The 14,636-nt window shown below is 48.5% G+C and overlaps 1 protein-coding gene and 1 non-coding gene across 7 annotated transcripts in view; one reads left to right on the forward strand and one right to left on the reverse strand.

The window, feature by feature from the left end:
* CLASP1 (cytoplasmic linker associated protein 1) overlaps positions 1–14,636 on the forward strand; it is a 186,587-nt gene that overhangs the window by 41,157 nt on the left and 130,794 nt on the right. For all 6 annotated transcript variants that reach the window (XM_072875469.1, XM_072875474.1, XM_072875468.1 and 3 more), the window contains exons 3-7: positions 9,592–9,670; positions 9,948–10,051; positions 10,550–10,641; positions 10,729–10,804; positions 13,771–13,868. In XM_072875469.1, coding sequence (XP_072731570.1) covers positions 9,592–9,670; positions 9,948–10,051; positions 10,550–10,641; positions 10,729–10,804; positions 13,771–13,868 — 449 coding nt within the window. The remainder of the gene's footprint in view (positions 1–9,591; positions 9,671–9,947; positions 10,052–10,549; positions 10,642–10,728; positions 10,805–13,770; positions 13,869–14,636) is intronic.
* On the reverse strand, positions 8,265–8,381 carry LOC140657824 (U4atac minor spliceosomal RNA). The gene has a single exon (XR_012044512.1). It is a non-coding gene; the product is annotated as a U4atac minor spliceosomal RNA (small nuclear RNA).

The raw sequence follows: 14,636 nt of genomic DNA on the forward strand, positions 1-14,636 counted from the left end.
TGAGAAGAACATAAGCAGCCTCTTTCACTTTCTGTGGTTGAGTGTAGTCTGACTTTCACCTTTTCTTCCAGCTGCACTCTCCAGCATAGTACTCTGGGCTGTTCTTTCTAAACAGTCGAACCTTTTGGGCTCCTTGGGAGCTATAAAATCAGTTGCTTATTTACTTGGCTGTTAGAGCACCACAGTGCTAGCAGCACTTTCCAGCAGTTCTTAGCAATGGAAAGTGAAGAAAGGACTCTTCAGGCAGAAACTGGCAGGGGAGTTCCAGGTAGGGATTTTGTAATTACCGAAGCTGGAATTTAGGCAGGATGTAGAAGCTATTGCCCTTGTGTTTAAGAGGTTGTTAAAGGCTTTCCGTGTGGCCAGTTGGTCAGAGCTTCAGCTCTTACAGTCTCCTCTGGGTGAAAGGATTTCAGTGGGCTAAAGAAGCAGCTTTGCAGGAATAGGATTCCTGCTGAAGTGATGCCTCCCTCCATGGAGGAAGTGTTCCCTCCTGCCACCTGTGGCCCTTTTCTCTACCTAGCATCTATCTCTGCACTTACTGGGCTACTGTCTTTCTTCCTGCAGCTAACAAAGGCATCTTGAACCTTTCTTCTCCTTTTCTCAGTGGAGTTCTTAGTTGTTGTACTATTAGGCTGTTGTGGATTACGTCTGGAGACTTGTCAAGGATGTAGGAGTGTATGGTAGATGCTGAGCAGGCAGTCTGACCGTGCAGGGCTGGGAGCTGCTGTGGAAGCTTCAGGTCTTAGGGTGTTTCCAGAGTTTTGCAAAGGCTGTGGCTACTGAAAATCCTATTGCACTCTTAATTGCATGTGTTCTTTTCTTCCCAAACAAGGCAAGAAAAAAGCTTTTTTAGCTGTGATCTAGCAAGAGATGTCAGCATCTGGTAACTACCCTCTACCCTACTCAAGTCAGCTTCTGTTGACTCCTGACCAGAGTGGCTGCTCAGCCTCCCTGAGAGATCCCCAGCTTTTTTCATGTTACCAGCAGCTAGTGGGTCTTGGCTATGTTTGCACCTATTTGGTGTCGTCCTCATAAGGCTGTCCATGTGGCTTGTCATCACTGCTTTGCAGGATTGCTGATTCTCATGAAAGCTTATATTGAATGGTGTAATCTGGAAGTGCAGGTGTTCAGAAGTGTGGGAACTAGTGGTCAAGGGTGGTAGCTGCATATTTGAGCATCTTCACGATTCTCACTATTCTTCTTGAGTCCTAAGGGAGCAGAGAGGACTATGGGTGATTATCTGCTAGGCTGTGTGTTTGCCTTGTTTTTTTCCAGATGCTGTCTAAACCCTCAGAAGCACTTCTGTTTCAATTTTAAAATGTGCTGAGCACTTTCTGTTCCTGTAGGTGTTAGAGATGGCGTTGGGGTCAGTGCTTCTGTGCTGGGAGCTTTGAGGTGCCCCAGCTAATGTGGTTCTACCTAAAGGTGGGTTACTAGTGTGATTTCTTGCTTTCTCCATGCACTGTAGCAGGCTTTTGCCTCTAATGGAGGGGAAAACACTTTTGTTAGGTAAACTAACCTGGCCTGTTAAGGCACATCGCCACACTAGCAATTTACTAGTTGCCATAATAAAGGCTTTCAGTTTTCCCATGAAACAAGCAGGGTATAGCAATGGCTTTTTTCCTTTCCCTGATATATTCTTGTTGCTTTTCTGTAAGAGATTCTAGCAGTCATTGTATGATGCTTCATTTTGCCTTGAGCTCCTTAGATGCAACTTGTCACCAAAGCTACAAGCTCATTCAAGGATGTGGTGGGCCTGATCCCCATCTGACGCACACAGGCATGATCTTATCGGAGCTCAGAGCTACATCCATTTTTCCTTACTGGCTGAGGACCTGGCTGTAAGTGTAAGTGCTCAGCTGGGGGCAATGGAAAAGTACAGAATAGTGGCAGTGTTTGTGACTAAGATATTTAACTGCTTTGTGGCGAGGAACCAAAGGCAATAGCAGTTGGTAGTGCAGGTGTTTTGTTTTGATGCTCTTCTATGTGAAGACACTAGGCATTGAGTACTGCCATGCAGATATCCATACCTGTAAGGTGCTGCAAAAACAGGACTACCTTTCTGAAACAATGTTTGCTGCTGCTGGTTTTCAGCAGTGTTTGGGGTAATTGAGACAGGAAAATGTGATTTAAGTTGGGACTCTGCCTTCAACTGCAAAGTCTCCTGATGTATTACCATGAGTGCTGCTTCCCTGGAGACTGAGCATGGACTGTAGTTTGTGTCAGTAGTGATTTGCCTGCTGTGCTGTGTAGAGCTTTGACCTTGCTCAGGCTAGAAAAGCTATGTGTGTTCCACAGCAGTGACTCTGCAACTTGTGATTCCCTCTGCGTCCTTTGGACAGAGCCCAGTGTTACCTACTGCTCCTTCTCATCATGGTTATGTGCAGCCACTCCAGGACAAATGCAGAATCTTTGCAAAAGAGGGTGAATTTGTTATTCTTGGGAATTCACCCCTTCAATTCCACTGAGCAGAGGCAGGGCAGGGAGCAGTGTGGCTGGGGGCTGATTCGCTCCAGCTCCTTCACCTAGGATATACTTGTCAGCTGTCCTGGAAGCAGATGTCCACATTTCAGAATGATCATGTTCTTTTAAGCATCCCCCCATTTTTCTTTGTAGAATTTCTGTAGTAATAACTTCTTGCTCTGTGGTGCATTTCCTTGAATTGCTTTGAATTTCTCATGTGTTCTACCAAGTCTCTAGCTCCTTATATCAGGAAACAACTGTTATTTTGTTGGCTTTTTTTACTGGATCCAGAACATAATTCTTGGGGTTTTTTGCTTTTGCATAAGAAAGGTGCCTAACAGTAGGTGTAAAAATACATCCCTGTAGTGATAATTTTTGACAACTTTTTCTTAATACCTCCCAACATTTAAATGACCTTAGTCCTTCTGGGATTTATTTCATTCTAGAACTATGTATTATTTACCGAGTTGCTTATCTGTTCCCAGGTCTGTAAATGAAGAACTTTCAGTAACCAGGTTTTTGCTCATTTTATAAGTGTTGGTGGTTTCATTGGGTGTTTTGGTTTAGCCATTTCCATCAGTCAAGCAGTGAGCCCTGGCAGGCAGTCACTTGTCTTATGGGCTTTACTGTCCTTTGTCACTGTCCCACAGTGCTGTACCATTGTAGGCTGGGCAAGCTGGCATCAAATAAGATGGTCCCCTGAATTTTGGTGTGAGCAGCGATCCTTATTTCATAGATGCTTCTTCTTGATGGCTTTTTACAAGCAGTAGTTTAAAAGTGCTGAGATGTGCTCTGAGCTCTGTTATGTTAAAGCAGTGGGGGGATTAAGGAGATAGGCTGATTGCAGTTCTCCCTGCTCTTCCAGCCCCAGAAGACCTGTGGGAAGTTGTGTTGCTCCTTGAGGTGTACAAGTGAGGTGCTTGGCAGAGGCTCAAATGGTTGGGACTGTAGTGTGGGGACTCTGTGATAGTACTGGCTGTCATCATGGTGAGGAAAGGAGACTCAGTTGATCTGCAGGGTCAGTATGGTCACAGGAGAACAGGGTGGTGTTGGCATGGAGGTGTAGGGAAGATAAACTTGCAGGATGATGTTGAAACAAAGCCTAGGACTGAGAGGAGACCACAAGTAGTGGAGATGCGCAGGGCAGTCAATACCTCCTGGGTTTTCTTTAGAGACAGTGGCATGGCAGAGACAGCGTAAGCAGCCTGGGCTTTGCTGCCTTTAGAGAGGGCTGTTGTCGTGAGCCATCTTCATGGGCAGCAGGGGATGGATTCATGGCAGAAGGAGTGAGACATCTATAGATGTACTGCTGGGAGAGGAGAAAAGGCCTTCAAGTATGAGGTAGGACAGACTGGGAAAAGGGATATAGAGATGAAAGCTGTTGCGTGGTTTAAATCCTGCCAGGTCTGTTAAGTGTGCTGCAAGTCTAATTTGTTGAACGGTTGCATGCTGTGCTGTAAGGAGCCCCTCGGTGCTGATATTTTCCGGTGTACAGGATCTGGCCTCCCTGCTAGGGAAGGGGCAGAGTGCCAGGGATGTTCCTGACCCACTGTGACTGTTCTCAGCCATAAGTACTGTCTGTGTTTGATCCGGTATTGCCTAGCGTAATTCCTTGTTCTGGGCAGAATGAACTCTGATCAGCTGTATAGGAGTGCAGAAAAACACTCTGAAAGGTTTCTGTAGCTCTTTTCCCCATTCTTCTAAATCCAAAGCAGATGTCTGGACTCTCATCAGTATCTTAAAACAGAAGAAAAGTCACTATGAGATTAAATTTCCAAACAGAGCAAATTCCCACATTAATTAGTTAAATTTTCTAAATCTCACAGATTTAGAAATCTGTCTGCAGACGATGAGAAATAAAGGGGGCATTTTTTCTCTGGGAAGTCATTCCAAGAGATTGTGGTCCATGTTCCAATGGAAAAAATTATATCCAACCCAAGCAGCTGGTCTCCTGAGGCATTGCTGTATTGAATGGCAAATCAATGGCCCAGTGTCCAAAATTGTTTGTGGATTTTGAAGGTAGTGTCTGTGACAGAATGGATGGTATCTCATGGATCTAGAGAAAGAACCCAGGAACAACCATTTCAAGTCTTCCCCCTGTTCAGCTCTTTGACCACAGCTTGTAGTCATGCCAGTAAAACCAGTTGTGCTGCTTTTGCTGGCTTCTTGTTTGCTGGTGTTGGTTTTGCAAATTGTGTTGTACGGAATAGCTCATATGACCTGTGTCTGTACTAGAATTGTTGGGCTGGGGCGATGCACCCATGTTGCTAGTGCAGATGTGATCCTGCCTTGGAACATGAAATGTTACCTGCTGGAATGGTAGAAGGAGATAGATTCCTCTAGGGTGAATGTGGTTATACTTGTGTGCAGTCAGCATTTCATAAGCTAATTTCATGTTTCTCTGTTTGCCAGGAGTTTTTTTTATTACTGTGCTAACCCAAAATACATACCTGACTTCAAACTTAAATTTGCAAATGTCAGCTAACTTTAGCTCTTGCTTGGACTTGGGTGTCCAGTTCAGTTGTGGTGGATGTTTCATGTCTTGAGGAATTGGAACTGCTCCTTGTCTGACTGATTAGCCCTAGTCGTTAGGCAGACAGTGATGTGGCGCATTGGTGCTTGTCTCAAGCTTCTCAATATGTAATCTGAAGCGTTCTGCTTTTTCACAAATATATTAAGTTTACTTAAAGTATGCAAGTGCTTCTCCATGTCTTTGTTTATAAATCCAAAAGATTATCTAAGCAAGTGTTCAAAAAAAACCTGGTTGAATTCTCTTACAAATTTTTTTTTTTGCACATTGAGATTCAGAAGTCTGTTGTCCACCTCCCTTCCCTCCTCCACAAAAGACCTCACAGACAGACTCCAAAGCGAAGTAGCCAAGCCGCATCACCACAGTGTTGGACATGAGGAAACTGAGCACGAAGCAAGCTGGTGACACAGCTGGGATAGAAACTGTATCTCCAGCATTCCCACTTGGGTCCCAAGCTGCCAGGTGGGGAAGGTTCAGCAGGAAGCCAGCAGAGTGAAACCAGCCTGTGGGGATGTGCTCCTCAGCCCATCGCTGATTCACTGCATGTGGCATGGTGCGGAGAGCGGAGGAAAGGGCTCATCTCTTCCCTGCTACAGTCTGGAGCTGCCATGTTAGTGCAGGTTGTTGGGGTAGCCCGAGGCTGTGATTCACTCTGGTCACTTTGTGCTGGGTCAGCTGGTGCTGGATTGTGCGGCTTGCTTTCTTGCCCTTTTATGGGAGTGCATTTAGGTGTGTCTTGTTTTAAGCTGTGTTGTATGCATTTATTTGTCTGCCACGCTTGGTGAGCATTTACTGTTAGAGCAGATGAGGATAGGCTGTCTGCTCTCTGATACATGGAGCTGCCTGCAGGCCTTTCAACACCACCCAGGTATTAAAGGACAAATGCTTTGAGTTCTTTCAAGTAAGTTTTTGATGACCTCTTAAAAAAAAAAAGTATTTTCTGTATTGGGAAAGTCTGTGTTGCATCCTGGGAACTAACAAGAGCCTTGTTTACTGGGAATGCTGAGGCATTGAGACCTGGCAGTTGGAGGGAGGCGGGAGAAGGCCTTGCTGACAGCACTTAGTGCCTGTGGAAAGTACTCTGAGACATTACAAACCAGCAGCAGATGCCGATTGAGCTCAATACCGGATGGCACAAATTGCTTTATTGACTGTCTTGGGGAACCTCAGGATTCAAATAAGCGAAGCGGCAGAGCTGCAGACCTAGGGCTGTGCCACTGTGTGTTTCTGCAGTGACTTTGGGAGACCCGAGATCGCTCTTTTTTGGGGCCTTTGTAAAGTAGGGGCTAAAAGCAGTGGCTGCTGACCTGGTATTTTCTCAGTTGCAGGCTGGGGGCCTCTGTGCTACTAGAGATACTGGTGAGTTGAGTCCTACCTTGCTTGGAGCATGAAGCAAGACCTGTGCTGATGTAAAGGCCTGGAATAGCTCTGTAGTTATCGGCACTGCAGCGTTATCTGGAAGTTCGGATGGAGAGCTGCCCTTCCCGAGCCTCGGTGTGCAGCAGTGCCTGCTGGCTGGCTTCCCCGGGGAGGGGCATGCTGCAAGATCACAGCAACGCGGTGGCTGGTGACAGGGCCCATCGCTGCTCTGGCCCTGTGTGACAGTCTCCCTGCTCCCGAGGTTCCTCCTGGCCATTGGTGTGTGTTAATTCAGGCAGAGCTTGAGTAACTGCTTCAGTGGTAAACTGGGGTGGGCTCTTCAGTGCAGTCAATCCAATGCAACAAGGGCTGGAATTCAATTAATTCTTCATTCATTTGCCAATCACGCCCCAGGTTTTCTGTTATCTGTGTCTCTAATGGATCCGTTGGGTCTCAATCCATACATGATTTCAGTTTCCTACCTCTGACCTTCAGCAGTTTGAGGCAGGTGGCACATCAGGGTTGATAAATGAATCCAGCATGGTAGGGAATAACACTTGGTCACTGTCAGCGGTTGTTTCCTCAATAGCTGTCCAAGCCACCACTGTAGTCACTGTGCTAATTAGCTCTCCATTTCTATAAGCACAACAGCAAAAAGTCTTGGGAGGCTTAGCTCATCCTCCCTGTCTGATCCTGGGGGCGAACTGCAGGGTAACTGGCTGTGTTTGCACTGTGCATGTGTTTCCTTTAATGTTTGAGTGATGAGTTCCCCTCGCTGTTTCTGGCTTGCAGGCAGTTTGAAGACGAGATGGATCTCTTCCTCTCCTGGGATCAGATTTATCCCCGGGGCACACCTCCGTAATTGCAGGCAGCACACTTACTTCTCTGCACAGGATGCTGCTGTGATGGGACTATGATCAGACAGCTGTGAATGATGACTGGCATTCAGAGTCCCAGTGACTTTTCTTAAAAGCATCTCTCAGCTAATGAGGATCTAAAGCCCATCCTCCTGCTGTGGCTCTGCTGCCATACCCCAGCCAGGAGGAGCTGAGAGCTGGCAGGCAAGCGGGCAGTGATAGGGCTTAAGGCAGCTGGCTCTGAAGCTGGCTGAGCCTTTGTCAATGGTAGGTTAAATCCAATGTGCAAGATGAATGTGAAAACGAAACACGGTTTATAAAAGCATGAAGAAAATTCTCCCTTGCATATGAATAGATTCTAGGTCTTGTTGGCATGCTGCAGATGATGTTGAATTAAAAAAAAAATGACACTCCTGAGGAATCTGTTGCTGTGATAGGAGAAAACTGCAGGAGCTGTTTGGAGAAGGTAAAGCGGTATGTTGAGATGAATTAGGATCCAGGTGCTTGTATTAGGAAGTTTCTTTTTAGGAGACTTGACAGGGAGTAGGCCGTTTCCTCTGCACACTGTTCATAGCTCCCCTGCTGCCTTCAAGCCGAATTTGGAGTGAATCCCTATGACAATCTGAGTGTGGAAAGCTTGGGTTATGGACTGACCGCTGGTGTGCAACGCAGGCGCAGCAGCCATGGTACCTCCAGCAGGAGGGTTAAAACAGGCTGGCTGAGGGGTGTGACGTGAGGGTTTCAGTAAGGGTAGCAGCGTAACAGGCACTGTGGCAGTGCTGAGAGTCAACATATGTCAGCTAACATACTTACTGTCGCGTGTTTACTTTTGCTAGGAACGTTGCTAATTTGCGTCGAGTATTGCTGCTGGGGGGGCAGGGGGCGGAGACGGACGGACGGAGCGGCCGGGCTGTGTGGGCGCTGTGTGGGCACTGCCGGCCCCCGCACAGCCCCGCCGGCCGCAGGCAGAGCTTTCGCGCGTGCAGTCGGGTCGGGGCAGCCGCGAGAAACGGCCGGGGTGGGGATCGCGCCGGGCACGCGCCGCGGTGCGAGGTTCCAAAAATTGCGCCGCGCGCAAGGCGGGCGCTGCTGTGTTGCTCGAGGCGTTAGCAGTGCTGCCCTCACCACGCGTTCATCGAGCAGCCGCGCAACCCCCAGATAAGGACGGTTGCCGGGCGCCCGCGCGCGCCCCCGCTAGGGGAAAGCTAACCGCGCCCTAGGTCCGGGCGAGGGGCGGCGCGCCGCCGGACCCGCTCCCCCGCCGCCCGGCTCGGGGGCGCGCTCCACTCGGGCGCGGCACGGAGAGCGGCGTCCGCGGCTCGTCTCCGGCTCCGGTTTAAGCCTTTTTCTCGACTGTGGCGGCGCTACCCAGAGTGCTCTGCGCCAGCCGGGAGGTTATTTGCATAGGGGGCTGGCCAGCCGCGCCCGGCGGCGACGGAGCGCGCCCCCTGCCGCCTGCCCGTGGCGCTGCCCGGCACGGCCGCCCCGCCGGCAGCCGCGTCCGTCCACACGCGTCCGTGTAGGTACACGGGTGTATGTATGTACAGCGTGCTCAGCGTCCGCAGGAGCGGGGCTGCGCTGTCACAGCCCTGGTGACACCGCCTCAGAAGCCTGGCTGTCCGTAACACTTCCAGGGGTTACTAACCTCAGCGCCTCACTAAACACTTAGCTGTCTCGTGCAGAGCTATCATGGTCTGTAGGGTCTTGCTGAGTATTTAGCGTGTAAGCTACACAGTATGTTCGGTATATGATGTCTTTTTTTGTGCTGTTATTGAATGGAGTTAATCGGAATGGGGTTTCCAATCCGCAACCTGTCCTGAAGCTTCTCTCAAACACAGTGCCTTTCCCCGGGTCTCAGTTACGTCATGGAAGTGTTGGGTTTAATTTCTGCACGTGAATAATTAAGCAGCTGTTAGTGCACACCATTTTCTAATTATAAGTCTAATAATTACAATTAATTACAAATGTTAGTTACAGCAAATACTGAAATTGTTATGCATATGGTATGTGTACATTGCATACAAATATGTATGATTTTAGCATTGAGCGGCAATTACAGTTGTTGGCTTTGTCGAGTTCTTGGCAGTGAATTTTGGCTTGTAAATGTCACAGGGAGCAATAATTTGGGGGCTTTTCTGTTTGTAAACCACCCAGCTTGTCTGTCAGAAGCTACGCAAGGAAGAGTTATGTGTATCTGTGTAACCCTGTTATCTGAGTGAGCACAGCCCCGGAGCAGATGGACACCGTGCCGACAGCGTGGGTGGGAAGGGGCTCTTCTCCCAGGGGAGCGTGTGCCGGCACTCCCGCCTCTCGGGTGCATTGGCCAAGGCCGGGAGTGAAGGGCTGTGCTCTGAAATGCTGTCTGTCCTGTGCTTGCAGGTGGTTCTCCTGGGGATTGACATCCTTTCCGCACTAGTGTCCCGCTTGCAAGATCGGTTCAAGGCCCAGATTGGCACAGGTAAGGGGTCTGTGTGTGAGTTCGGGGAGTGTTACCATTGTTCTGGTGGGGTCCACTTTGGCTGCTGTACACAAAACTTTTTAACCTTGTGTACAAAGCCTTCTTTCTCCCCTGGAGTGTGCTTGGGAGGCTCTTGGTGGTTTCAGGCTCTGCTGAAGGGCTCTGCTGAAGGGCTGGAGGGCTTGTCCCTCCATCAGGTGGGGGGAGAGCAGAGGGGCTGTGCCACTGTGACAGCTTTCTTCGGGGGGACTTGGATGTTCCTGTTTTCTTTCCTCAGTGCTGCCAAGTTTACTTGATAGGCTGGGAGACTCTAAGGACTCGGTGAGGGAGCAGGATCAGACCTTGCTGCTAAAAATCATGGAACAAGCTGCTAACCCTCAGGTATGCTTGACAGCTCTTTGCAGTATGAGAGTGTGACTGGCTGCTTAAAAAGGAGAACTTTTTTCTGTCAGACAGAAGGTTTTCTCTTGTGGCCCTCTCTGAAATGGCTTCATCTCCCTACACCTTGTTATGAGATATCGGCTTCATTTGAGAATGTTGTTGCATGTCAGGATATGCATGGGGGAGTGAGTGTCAGTGGATTTCCCAAGGATGGGAGGGGTGGATGTCAGAGTAGTCATTCTGGGTCTTTGGAAAGTGCTTTCTTTCTGTAAGTAAAAGTATTGCTTTAGCTAGTGGGGAGTTACTGTGAAGTCAGCACAGAACAAAATTAGTCAGATCTAAAAGTGTCTTTCTACTCTTGTCCTGTTCTGCTTGGATGGATATAAAGCTTATATTTAAGCTCCAGAGATGTTATGGTGTATGTCTGCTGGAAGAAAGAATCTGTCTATTCCTGCACCTCCTTTTTTCCTGTCTCACCACCTTTTCTGTCTTCCATAGTACGTGTGGGACAGGATGCTAGGAGGATTCAAACACAAGAATTTCCGGACAAGAGAAGGGATTTGCCTCTGCCTTATTGCAACACTCAATGCGTAAGTCAGAACCTCCTGCAAACCTACGTTATGTGCACAAGCCTGCTCTGTGATTCACACTGGTGCTCTTTTGTTCTTTATTCCCAGATCTGGAGCTCAGAGTTTAACACTGAGTAAGATAGTGCCACATATATGTAACTTACTTGGAGATCCAAACAGCCAGGTAAGCTTTTTCTGTGAGTCACATCTAAAGGTTGTGCTAATTGCCTTGTTGGTAAGCGAGGCTCTGTGTTCTGGCTGGTAAATTAGCTAATTGTGCTGCTGGTGGTGAACTCTGAACAATGCTGTTCATGAAGAGCCCTTGGCTGGTTTTGAAGAGGTACGATTTGAAGTATGCCTAAACCAGCATATCAGTTACTCCAAGAGTTCAACAGAACAACATAAATTTGCAGGTGAGGTGAACAGAGCAGGAAACCTTTGTGGGAAGGGGGCTGCTGTGCCTGACAGCCTGAAGGCAGGGGAGGCTGCAGGGATCCCCCTGGGCTCTGTGCAGCACCCTCTACATTCAGAGAGGAACCAGTCTGGGCAGGGAGGGCAAATGGGACCAGTCGGACAGCCTGGCCACATGCACTGCTGGAAGTTGTACACGGAGATTCTGAATAAGGCATGGAAGCTGTACAGGATCCTTAAATCAGCAATGCAAACCAAATTAAAATACATGTTAAAAAAGAAAGTCTGCCACTTCTATGTCCTTTTTATCCTGCCCTGGACAGGGTGTAATCTGAAATCAGATGCAAATATGTGAAGTTAGTGAGAAAAGGAGGGATGGGGAAGCTGGGTTCAAAGTAATGTCATACAACACAGGTATTCGCAGTTTTTGAATATCCTCGTTGCTCTCCTAGCGTGGGTGACGCATACACATGATCCAGGTCTGGAGCGTTTAGGTGGAAGGAAGCGTGGGGCGGCCAACTGGGGAATGGGTTTACGCTGGCTCTGGAGTTGGCTGTATTCCCATGGCTGTCAGGGCCTCCCCTTGCTGAAGAGGAGGACTGAGTGTGAAGCAGCCTTCCCTTGCTGGCTGCGCCAATGCAGGAGGATAAACCCGTCACCCCAAGAAGTTTTGAAGGAAGTTTAATGTTCAGGGTCCTTTGTAGTTCTGAGCCACGGCATAGCAAGCTGTTACTCTTTGAGGGGGCACTGGGTTTAGGGCTTTGACTTGTTGCACAGACAGACACCTTGGTCCTACCACTGGTGAGCTGTTGAATGAATCGGAAAGTTGGTGAGGGGACTTGAGGCGTTTTCCCTCTGCGCTGCCTCTTTCATGTGCCTGGCACAGCTTGTTATCCCAGTCTCCAGCTGCAGTGGGAAATAAGGCTGATCTCTTGCCCCTTACCCTGGGTCTGGTGTCTCATCCCCAGAAAGCCCATGCCCGAACTGATCAGACACAAATTGCTGTCGAAGTGGCTCCTGTTCTGGGGCAGGGTCCGGTCCTGGGCTCCTACGGCTGCTTCGGTGCTGCGAGTGCCTTCTCCTGAGCTCTGGGAGACCCGAGCTGCCTGATGCTCTGTCAGTGCTGCCCTCTCTTGGTGAGAGATGATGGAGAAACACAGGTCCAGATCAAGTGCAGTGTTTATCCCTTTTGTTGTGGACGTGGAAGCTGTTTCATTACTGCCCTTCTCAGAATGAGTGTGTTGTAGGTTTTGTTGTTTTCAACGAATGCAGTTTAAGAGCTTGTGTAACCCAGGGAGCATCTGATATGAAAACTGTATTTAAACTATGACTATTTTCTCAAAAATAAAATTGAGCATTAAAGCTTTGTTACTGCTGTGGTAGATCAAAGCAAGTATGATGGTAGGAGCTCCCTGCCTTGCCCAGTATGGGGTTTACTCAGTCCTGCAACCATGCCTCTGATTAACGTAACACACAGAGGCAATCGTTCCGGATCACGCCGTGAGGGCCTCCATGGTCAGCTGCGCTGTGTGCTGTGGCTGGAGGGGGCATGGTGGCAGGCTGGGGGTATGGCAGGGCTTGTCGGTATGTCCTGGCTGCCGTGCCCCTGTGGCTGGCGCCTGGGCCTGGGCCCCGGGGCAGGTGGACTTGCTGTGGGCAGGGGTACAGGTGCTGCGACCTCCCCTCCCTGGCTGTTGGAGGCAGAGAGCGAGGCTGGGTTAGGGTCTGCGTACCCAGAAACTGGGGACACCAAAGAGTCCCTCCTGAGTTGTGCCCCCAAGTCCTGCCTGGTGGCATACGGGGCTGATGGGCAGAGAAGAGAGGCAAGACCACTGAGTAGGGGCTGGCATGAGTGAAGGCAGCGGTTTGGAAACTGGCAGTGACCTGCTGAACGAGAAGGCTGTGGAGCAGGAGAACAGGGCAAGATGAGTGCGAGTCAAGTGTTGGGATTTTTTTGGCTAGGAGGCAGGGCACGTGTGCCTGCCCTTTGACTCCCACCTATAGGTGATTTTAGCTTGTGCCCACAAAATACCCTGTGTCTAGTCCTGATGCGTGTGGGTGCTTGGGTAGCTGCGAGGCCATCTTCTGAGAAGAAGTGCACGGCTCCGTAGGTGTTTCTGTAGGCAGAGCAGATAGTTTACCTTCTCTGCCTGATGGAGGAAGGGGGTTCAGTACAGAAAGGTGACACTTTGATCGGATTTGTGGCTCTTCTGTTGGATGGAGGGAAGGATGTGCTCAGCAATTTCTTGCAAATCAGTTTGGAAAACATGCAAAATTCATGGTGACTCAGGTGATTGATTACTGCCTCCCTCCCTCCATATTTTGTTATCAACACAGAAACATAAGTTTGTAAGATGGCATTAAAAATCAGTTTGTTTTATAATGTACTAGCAATATAAGGTCTATTCGTGTCTGTCTCCTTGCTTTTTTGATCTGGTAAATGTACCTGTTGCACACAATGGGTGGAGTTTGGCAAAGGCAGCCGAGCTCCCTGTGTGTGTCCCTGTGTACGAAACCTTGCATCTTAGGTCTCGACTGCCTTTTCAATTAAATTAGACCTGCTGATACTGCTAATATCTGAAATGCAGGGATGGAAGCTCCTTCAGGAACTCTGTGGTAAGGTGTATAGTGGCAACTGTTGTTGCTGAGAAATATGCAAATTTCTTTCTCCAAGGTAGGGCAGGGATTTATTTATTTAAATTATAAAGATGATTGATTTCTCTCATATCTCACATTCAGGTTCGAGATGCAGCAATAAACAGCCTTGTGGAAATTTACAGACATGTTGGTGAACGTGTAAGGGCTGATCTCAGTAAAAAAGGATTACCCCAATCTCGGTAAGTTGAGAATGTCCTTATCTTTACTATTTTTGGGCTGCTTTTTATTCCCTTCCTTCCTTTAGAAGGCTTCAGAAGCTGTGTAACTGAACCTTTTCCTGAGATCAGGGTTTGTTTTTTTTTTCATCCTACAAATACTTACTCAGCTTTCACTTAATGTGGATCCTGTACCTGTGCCCAAGTATGCCACAGCATCTTTGGAAAACCAATAAAATTATTACAGATGTGTAGTTAACTGATTTAAGATTTAATGTGGTGTTCTTCCTGTATGGTCTGCATGTGTAGAGAGGACACTTGAGTAGCCTGCGTTTATGCGACTTAGAAGGCTGTAATAAAAAAAACCCCACAGTCAATATCATCGGTTCCAAGGCTTTATTAAAAAAAAGCCCCACACCAAAACCAAAGCCCTGTCCCTCTGTTTCTGCCACTTCAGGTGCGGTAAGAAAGCTGCTCTGCATCTTGCTGCAACCTCCAGTGCACAGGGTGGAGCATGGTTAGACCTGGGGATGGAGCAGATGGCAGTGTGTCAGTGCACCGAGGCAGGAGGGAAGAGGTTGTTTCAGAGGTGGGACGCATGCAGGCGGAGGCAGGACTGTTGCCTCTTGTTCTCCAGTCAAAGCATCTGCTGCCCCAGTGTGGCTTAAAGTAATAAACTCTGGGAAGGAATAGAGAGATGTGATAAGGATCTTCTGCTCCACCAGGCCTGTGACATGAATGGGAAAGAAGTGTCAGGGCCAAAGACAAGTGTTGTGTGAAGCTGTTTTTTAG

The sequence above is a fragment of the Ciconia boyciana genome, chromosome 10, assembly GCF_034638445.1.
Source record: "Ciconia boyciana chromosome 10, ASM3463844v1, whole genome shotgun sequence".
In the NCBI taxonomy this organism is placed as follows: Eukaryota; Metazoa; Chordata; class Aves; order Ciconiiformes; family Ciconiidae; genus Ciconia; species Ciconia boyciana.